At 34.2% G+C, this 9,683-nt stretch overlaps 1 protein-coding gene across 4 annotated transcripts; it reads left to right on the top strand.

Annotated features, from left to right (window-relative positions):
- Positions 1–653: 653 nt before the first annotated feature.
- On the top strand, positions 654–9,497 carry zgc:174931. 4 transcript variants are annotated; one of them, NM_001328104.1, is given in 9 exon segments: positions 654–742; positions 900–957; positions 1,046–1,106; positions 1,108–1,109; positions 3,068–3,184; positions 3,268–3,357; positions 4,188–4,256; positions 5,522–6,050; positions 7,523–8,962. In NM_001328104.1, coding segments are annotated over 8 exon segments (1,398 nt in total). In that variant the 5' UTR covers positions 654–742; positions 900–925; the 3' UTR covers positions 8,021–8,962.
- Positions 9,498–9,683: the final 186 nt, after the last annotated feature.

Below are 9,683 nucleotides of genomic sequence, written 5' to 3'. Positions count from 1 at the left end.
TGGTCCATTGATAGATTTATACAACCACATATTTGCTCCAAAAATTATGGTTAAGCTGTAGTTTGTGTAGCAAAACTTTAGCTACAGAAACTGTTTTAGATATTAATTTTAGTAAAGCCAGTGTTGATTTTCATAAGGGAAAATTGATTAAAGGTATGTTATATTAATTTAATTCAATGCATTTTTCTAATCTCAACCTGTAGTCTATAATTCACATCCTGTCAATAATTTCCAAGGTCCACTTTTTTGTCAGGATTATAGGGGCATTGTATTATATTGTGTAAAATAGGACTTCTGTTAAGATGTGTAAGGGGTGTTTTGTTTTGTTCAGAAAGGGAAATAAATTCGTTTTATATTTTTGTCTTTTTGTGCTTTATCCTTTGCTTCACAGTAAACATCAATATTGTACCACAAGGTGGCAGCAAATGCCACTACGATTTGATCAAATGATTTCAGATAGCATGAACTGGACGATAAATGTTTTAAATGCTAATCTCTGTCCAATTACACGTTTTGTGCGATTGTTAATGTTTTTTGTTAATGTTTGTTTTTTAGTAATTCATTATGAGAAGATACATTATTTTATATATCCGAGATGTGATTGTTTTCTTGATTTGTTTTGATGTAGGCGAGCCCAGCCCACATCCTTCTGAAAGAATCTGTTTGGATCACGTGTTTACATAAATTTGATAGGGAGTGATCGACGCATCGTGAAAGCAGATTAAGTCTTTTCTTATTAGTAGTAAGTGTTTTGGCTAACATAAATTCACATGTATACTTTGTTTACATTTTTAGTCTCACTACAGCAGGTTTGCATTTGTGAAAACCAACAGGTTCGACTTCTGTCCAGTATCTAAATGAAAGTGATATCTGTTCACGACTGTGTTTCACTTTCTCAGGTCTCGGAAGTTTCTCCCGCACAATAATGAGTCTGAAAGGACCGCGTGAATTTAAAGGGTAAGGTTACAAGTTGTTTTTCAAGTATCCTAATGACATTTTTACAAATTGCATTAATTACATATTATGCTGTAATATGGGTTTCAAGCCCGTCAAAAAGGAGGAGATCTGAGACTGAACGCGCTGCAGAACGACCGGCTGAATGCACAAAGGTGGATTAATGTTTTTCTACTTCATGTACAAAGAACGACTTAGTGCTGGTTGACTCTAAACATGCTATAAAGCATTTGTTTGGAGTTCATTTATTACGTTTAAAGCATTGTCTTCAAATTTGCAGTTTATAAATACAACTCTATTTTTCACTTATAAACGCATGTATATTTGATAATGGTATACTTTTAAAAACACCATTCATTGTTGGTCTCTCTGAAAATGCTAATAAATGGTTTGCCCACTACTCCTCTTTAGGGTGCTATTTTGGGACTGTACTTCACCCATATTTGTCACTATAAAAATGATTCCTCTGGTTCTGTTTTATTTACTTTTTTGTATATAAATAATTTGTGCAGTAGTACATTCCAAACACCAAGTACCATGCAGATGAAACTTGTTTACTTCCGTGCTTCATCAGCTTTACAAGCAATGCAGTATTTCTAGTTTGCATTTATTATTGTTCAGTACTTCATCATGTTTATGTCAAACCAAGCTGGATTTGAACTGTCAAAACTGTTTTGTTAATATTTAAGTTGAAGCAATCAATTTTCCTAATATTACATACGCAGAAAATGGTTAGGAAAGAAGTCAATGTTATTCTTGCCCTGTAATCCAAATCTTTTGACTGTGAGGAACTCTAAAGAAAATATTCAAAGATGAGTCCTTAGATCTCTTAGATTTTTTTATTTAAGTGGTTGTAAACAATTTATTTGGGCTGAATTTAAACAAACTAAGTTGAACATCACAAAATGTATTAGTTTGTTTAAATTCAACACATATAAATTGTTTACAATAATTTTGCAGACATGATTAGTTTCAGTGAACAGCACTCTTTATCTGCCCTCCTCAGCACTATAGTGTCCATAATAGGCATCAAGTCATCAACTTTCAAACCCCACGTTCGTTATTATCATTATTAAATTCAAACCATCCTGCGTCAAGAGGCTTTATGATAGGTTTTACGGCAAGGAAAATCAAATGCTCATTGGCTCATGATTGGCTCTCATCTGCTTCGTCACAGTCAGGTTATGACATGTCATGATTTGGGTTGATGTGCATTGGAACCTGAAATGGCACCTTTAAGGAGATGTTTGTTAAGAGAGAGTGATCTGAGTAATATTTTTAGCGATTATCAACAAATTGAATCAAAAACTCTGTTTGTTTCTCACTAATCATCAACTACAACACATCGTCATTTGGTTTACTTTTGGTACCTCTTGACTTTTTTTGCCATAAACAAATTAGTAGGATTGCAGTTGTCTGTCCATCATGCTTTTCGTTCGTGATTAGTAACAAAAAAGTCATTATTTTGGTTGAGCTCACAAAATTAATTAAGATACAACTTATGAATTGTTTATAGGTGCTTGACTTAATAATAAAAAATAGTAGGAATGCGCTAATAATTATGTTTTAATTTATCTTATACACCATTGAAAACTCTTATACGTTTATATGAAATTTAATACCTAATTTAGAAATTATAAATTGATTATTAATAAATTATTAAAAATACATATATTAAGCAAATGCTAAGGACTTATAAGTGAAGGATAGAGCATTTATAGTTGTATTTATTAACCTTTTTCTAATTTATTTATAGGGCTAATACTTAATAAATAAATTAGTAGTTAACTTTATACTTATTTGCTATATCTAATAAACTATGCCTTACATTTACAATATTTGCTTACTTTTTTAGAAATGAAATCATAACATTGAATATCTTTTCTTTGATACTATTGATATTTTTAAGTTAAAGATTTTCACAGGATTTAACAAATCAAATTTTATTATTCACTCCATTAATTAGAAAATTCTGTCCATTGCTTTCAGTTTTCCTGTGTAAGTAGAAAAGTATATTAACCCATATATATTTATATATTATCTGGCTTCTTTAAAAATAAATTAATAAATCAAATGTTGTACTGTTGAGTTTGACATGAGCTTATCATTCTAGACTCAAGTCAACGAGAGCTTCTTCTCCAACACTCAGTTATATGTCAATGAGGACAGACTGGTCAATGGATCCACCTGCCAACTTCAAAGATAGAGAGACATTTCCTCGACATTTAAGGTGAATTTTAATGAATAACTTGCTACAAAAAACACATATTTGACTGTAATAAAGAGGTCATAAAGACACTGTTTTTCTCACAGAGTAAAAGCAGCTTCTCCTTCATCCTCTTTGAGGACTGACTGGTCAATGGATCCACCAGCCAACTTTAAATGTGGAGAGTCGAACGCAAGGTGATTTTGCCTTGAATGAGTTACATGCAGAAAATTTCACTTCCTTATGTTTCCTTTAATCTAGTTTTAATCTGAGAAAGTGTTTCTGAGCCTCTGAGACCAGGAAGGCTATTCCAGAGTTTAGATGCTAGATATGAAAATGCTCAACCTCATTTAGTGGGCTTTACTATTCTGGGTACTACCAGAGTTTTGAGATCTCAAAGAGTGGGTGGGATTCTAGTGAGACTGAAGGTTGGTTAGATAAACAGAAGATAGACTATTTAGATCCTTATAGGTACAAAGCAAGATTTAACAATCAATATGGAACTAAACAGGCAGTTAGTGTAACTGTGTGTTCACACCGAAGGCGGCGAGAGCTTCTGACCGCCCTGAAGACGATGCTGTCTGCCTTAACTGTATCAGCAAATCACTTACATTCCCACATAAAATACATGCTTTCAAGTGTGGAAATGTTGCAAGCCTTTTATCAAATTCACTTAACTATGGAAGATCAAGTTGTTGTGTGTGGTGTGGCTTTGCTCCACTTATCCAATATGTCCAACACAGGCTCATTCTAGAAAATGTACATTTCTGGAGATGGCAAATTATGTAGCTGGAGGTACGTGTGGCTGCATTTCGCTACAGGGCAATATGACGTCGTTCCTTTTTGCGCTTCTTAGCTTAGAGATATATGAAATGAATGAAAAATGTAAAGTATAATTGACAAATCACCATTTTACTCTAACCCTCACCGAAAATCAAATATGTAATGTTATTCATATGTCTATATGAAATTTTATACATTTTAAGTCAACCCCCCATATCCCATATCAATTATTGTTTTCTCACAGAGAAAAAGTGTCTTCAAAGGGACGACCAGCTAACTTCAAAGCTTCAGAAGACTTCCCATTGCATTCAAGGTGAATGTTAGCTCTAGAATGCGTAGTTCTGGTGTTCGGTGCTAATTATCGTGATAAATCACAAATCTAGAGTGCATTACAAATCTTTATAAAGTATTTTTAAAAATTGTGTATAAGGTATTAAAATAAGCCAGTAAATTAGCCAGTTATAATCACAACATTACTAACTTTGAAAAAGCAAATACAGGATCATAGGATTTCTAAAATATGGAATTTGAAAAGGTTTGTTCCAGATATTGAAAGTCATTGTATTTTATCTTTTTTTTTTTCATGGAATAACAGGCATTTTTGTTTGTCGCCATTTATCTAAATGTATTTTTTCTATAGCATGTTTTTATCATGTTGTTTCACACATTATGCATATTGTTATGGTTAGGCTATTTTCACTGACATTTTATTCCATTTTTACTTGGCAAACAGTCCCTCTCGGATTTTGTGAGAAAACTTTCTGATTGTTTCCGTTTACCTATTCATTATAGGTCATAGAAATTCAGATTTTAGTCTGAAAATTTGACATTTGGTTTAGAGTTAGAACCTTGAGTACAGCGTGCTCGTGACGTAAGTCGATCCTATCCCCTTTAATTTGCTACAGTGTTTCAGGGAGGGGGCTTAATGTTTTCCCCAGTCTGCATGTTACTGGATCACTCAGATATCAACACAAAATGGCTTGAGATCAATTTGGAGAACAGCTTGTACTTGGAGTCAATGCTTTTTTTGAGAGACAATAACTGTAAACACAGTGCTCTTTCAGATTTAAAACTCAAGTACAATACAATAAAGAGCTATATGCTGCATAAAAGGGAATTCCCACAAATCCATAATCCACTTGTTAAGTAGTGACGTATGAAAAACTGTTTCTGGGTCCAAGCCGCTACTCATTTGAACTGAGAAAATATCCGTTTATCACCCTTTTTTGTCACATCACACATTAAAATGAATTTTATATATAACCATGGTATTAGTCTCTGGACTTGCCGCATCACTGATGCCAATATTGTACTAATTTTTAAAATATGAATCACTTTCTGGCCACCGGATATTAGGCATGGACATATATATTGCAATCATGATTTTCAAAAGTATTACATTGCTTTGTAAGCGTTTATTATTACCATTTGTTGAGTCTTCCTATACAGTTTGATAGATCGCTTGGACCTGTAAGCCGCTTCACATAACGTTACACTTAACAAGTGTATAGGGGCCATTAAAGTAAATGAACTTAGTTTGAAGTTGAATATAAGGACTTTAATTGCTGTTGTTTTCAGAATGTGGACAGAGCATCACTTACAGTGTGCACTGTGTAAATCGATGTTAAAGGATCCAGCCTCCATCACATGTGGACATAATTTCTGCAGAGACTGTATTAATGCATTCTGGGACAATTGTGCAGGAGATTTTGTTTGTCCTCAGTGTGGTCAGGCATCAGAAACACGTCCAGTCCTGAACACAAATGTTGCTCTGGCTGAGGTGGTCAAAAACATGCAGCAAACCTTCAGTCCAGCTCTTCCTCCACGGTGTTATGCCGGACCAGAAGACGTGGCCTGTGATTTCTGCACAGAGAACCGATTGAAAGCTGTGAAGTCTTGTTCAACATGTGGTGTGTTTCTCTGTGAGACTCACATCAGGCAACATTACACAATACCAGCACTACAGAAACACACACTGCGTGACGTGACCGGAGAAGATCAGATGAAGATGAAACTGTTACTGGAGCAACAGAAAACTGTCAATATTTTCAGTAGTGTTACCAGTGGACAACAGTATCAGACAGACAAGACTCAAGACCCTATAAAGGTATGGCATCCAAATAATATTATATAATACATTAATTAAAGCAGCAGATATGGCATTTATTAACACTACAGCTGTGACCTGCTTGTCATTTTCTTTCAAAAACTGCTAAAAGTATTAATTCTCACATATTTAAAATAGTTTAGCTCAAGGCCAAGCGAAAGAAGTTGAGTATTATGGCAAATTGCATGTAAATACAGGGGAGTCGATCTGGGGTGCGTTTCCCAAACACCAACGTAACTCGCGGCTGAACTATCATAGTACAATGCATCGTTTGGAAAAAGAAATGGTAAAAAAAATGGAAAGGTGTTTCCCAAAACCATAGTTTCTCTGTCGCAGATCAATTGTTTGAACCACGTTAGTTATAACGTAAAACGTCTATAATGACGCACTAAACGGGGTGGAGTATCTACTTTAGAGAAAAACCCCATCATTTTTTGAGCAAATTATATTGTTTTATACGCACACGCATTTAAAAAAAATTAATATTAGTTTTGGTAAAAAATGCACCAATTTTCCATATTAACTTAAATATATGTAAACAAAACATATACTGTGGGACAAATAGATGTTTCCTTTACAAATGCCAATACATATTCTCATATATAAATCATATAAATTGTTAATGGTTGTAGGCCTAATTTACAGTGGGCTATTTACTAAGAAATGAAAAAAAAACTACTTGATAATAATAATTAATATTATTATAATGTAGGATATTGCTTTTTTAAAATTTAATTTATGTCAATTCATTTAATTAATGTAAAAGTCTATTTTTACCATTTTACACATGTAAACCACTGCAGAAATGTTCTAACCAACAGGTCCATGTCATATACAGTACAGATACATTTCTTAATAAATAATCTACTATAAATGAAAACCATTAACGTATACTATAAATTTTAGTTTTCACAAACTTTCGCTTTTAAATAACCAGTCAACTATAGCTTACGTCATGAGCCATGGCTGTGTTCAAAATGGCATAAATGTTTTCAAAGTGCACTATGAAGGGAGTGCAATTGTCAATATGAAGATCGCTAAAACTGAACTGTAAAGATACTTTGAAAGCAAAATACACCTAAGAGGGATGACTTTAATGTTTTTTTTTTTTGTTATATAATTCAAAGTTTAACCTTTGAAAGGAACAGGGCATAGGGGGAATAACTTTGAATAGAACACAGCCAGGAACTCTACTTCTAACTACAGCTCTAGAGGTGTAGTTGCAAGCGCATAAGTTTGTGATACAGTTTGCAAATGTTCGTTGTAACGATGGATTTAGAAAACGCAAAAATCAACAAACCATGTAACGACGCAACCTTAGTTGGATAACGATGATTTTCGGAAACGCACCCCTGATCTGCAACTAAGATCAGGTTAATCCCTCAGTTTAGCTTTTCTATTTTATTTTCGCACAGCAGATTAGTTAAACAAATACTGAATCAATTGTCTTGATGTTTCTCCTTGTTTTGTAGGATATTGCAGTCAAGAGCTTTTTTGAGTCATTGTTGAAAAATGCCACACTTCAGAAACGTCCAAAAAAATTCACCAAGCCCTCCAGACCTAATCCGAGAGATAATAAAGATGTTAGGCGTCTTACACACGTGTGCTCGACACTTCAGCAAGATATTTCTGGGCTTAAAAAGAGCATCTCGAAGTTTACAAAGGTAAAGCATACTAAAAAAGCAATCAATTATGAAGAGGATTCTGAACGTGATGATGATGATGATGATGATGAAGATTCAGATGAAAGGAGTGATGATGAAGAGAGCTATGAAGATTACTCTGACGAGGAGCAAGAAGGCTCTGAAAATAGTAGCTATGATGAGGAGGACGAGGATGAAGATAGTCGTGAGAATGAGGAAGACGGCTCTGAATACAGTGATGAGGGATCTGATGATGAGCATTCGGGAAGATCTGAGGATCGCAGTTCTGATGAATACAGCACTGAGGATGACGAGGAGGACTATTGATATGACAAATGTGTGAATCTGAGGTGGTGATTAATAATAGATAATGTATTGTTAACATAATGGGCCTTTCAGTACTGCATTTTAATTCAAAATGTTGCTGTGCATTGTTTACAGTGCATAAAACATGGGTTTTTACACTTGAAATACTGTAGAGGTACATTTAGTTCTTAAAACCTGGTGACAGAAATCCATGTTTGTTTGTTTTGTTTTTTTGGTTCATGCTGTTTATAATTTACGCAAGTTAAAGCTCATCACTGATTGTACCATCGAGTGTATAGCCAAATTTTCTTACTACAATGCAAAAAGTATCAAGCTGAATTTACTTGGCTGAATAGCTTGTGGAAACTGAATCCCTCAAATTTAATAAGCAAATTAGTTCCCCAACTTTGAGTAGATACAACTTACTTTTACTTTATGCAGGTAACTTGTTAACTTGTATTGGTTACGAGAGTGCTGGACATTGAATCCCATAAAACATGTGAATTCGCCTTTTGTCTGAACATGTGCTGATATACCTGCCAACCAAAGTGTGGTACTGCTGAAACAATACGAAAAAATCAAACAGCTCCAGCCTTTAGTCAAACGTTTTAAAAGTCAGTACAGCTAAATTCTTCCAGTTTAACTACTGGATCCCCCTTAAAGTTTGCATAACACAGTAAAATCAACCAAAACTAGTTACAAGCATTTTTTAAGATTGACTGTTTACTTTTTACTGTGTATTTGCCATTCAAGCCTTATAACTTAAACAGCTCCGTTACTGTACAAAGCAATATTGCTTAGCATCTAGTTGTATAAATCTTAACACAACTATAGGCTACTACTGCTATAATTGCTAACATAAATGCAAAGTGGTGCAAAACACAACTTATGATTCATTCATTTTCTTTTCAGCTTAGTCCCTCTATTAATCTGGGGGTCGCCACAGCAGAATGAACCACCAACTTATCCAGCATATATTTTATGCTGCGGCTTCCCTTCTAGCTGCAACCCATCTATGGGAATCCTCCATACACTCTTATTTATACACATTTACTACAGACAATTTAGTTTATTCAGTTCACTATACCACATCTTTTTGGACTTAGGGAAACCGGAGCACCCAGAGGAGACCCATGCAAACATGGGGAGAACATGCAAACTCCACACAGAAATGCCAACTAACCTAGCTGAGGCTCAAACCAGCTACCTTCTTGCTGTGCTACCCACTGCGACACTGTTCCGCCGGGATTTCATAACTATAAAATAAAATGATTCATTTCAGAACAATGACAGCCAGGGTTATGCGCAATGTTAAAGATAACTTAATTGTCTTTAACATTGTATTACTTGCTTTTGTTTTGATATTACAGTCATGATGAGGGCATTTGTTACATTTAAACTGTGGGGTATTAGAGGAGAAAAATGCTGTCTAGCTAAATTAACTAGAATGAGGTTTATTGTTATGGAATTATTCAATAAAACTCTGAGTTGACAAGAATTGGACTGGGTTTCTTTTACCTTTTTGTCATTAAAAATATATATACAAATATTCAGGGTAGGCTATTAACAGAATAATTTCTACATAATACTGTGCAATTTTTTATTGTTTATTACTTGAATGCCATTTGGATTCGCAGTTTAGATTTTTAAAAATATTTTCTTTATTTTTTTTTTAGGGTTTTAA

This window comes from Danio rerio, chromosome 8 (assembly GCF_052040795.2).
Source record: "Danio rerio strain M-AB ecotype USA chromosome 8, GRCz13ab, whole genome shotgun sequence".
Classification (NCBI taxonomy): Eukaryota; Metazoa; Chordata; class Actinopteri; order Cypriniformes; family Danionidae; genus Danio; species Danio rerio.
Note: the sequence above shows the minus strand (reverse complement) of the source record. Positions and strands in the feature narration are given on the sequence as shown.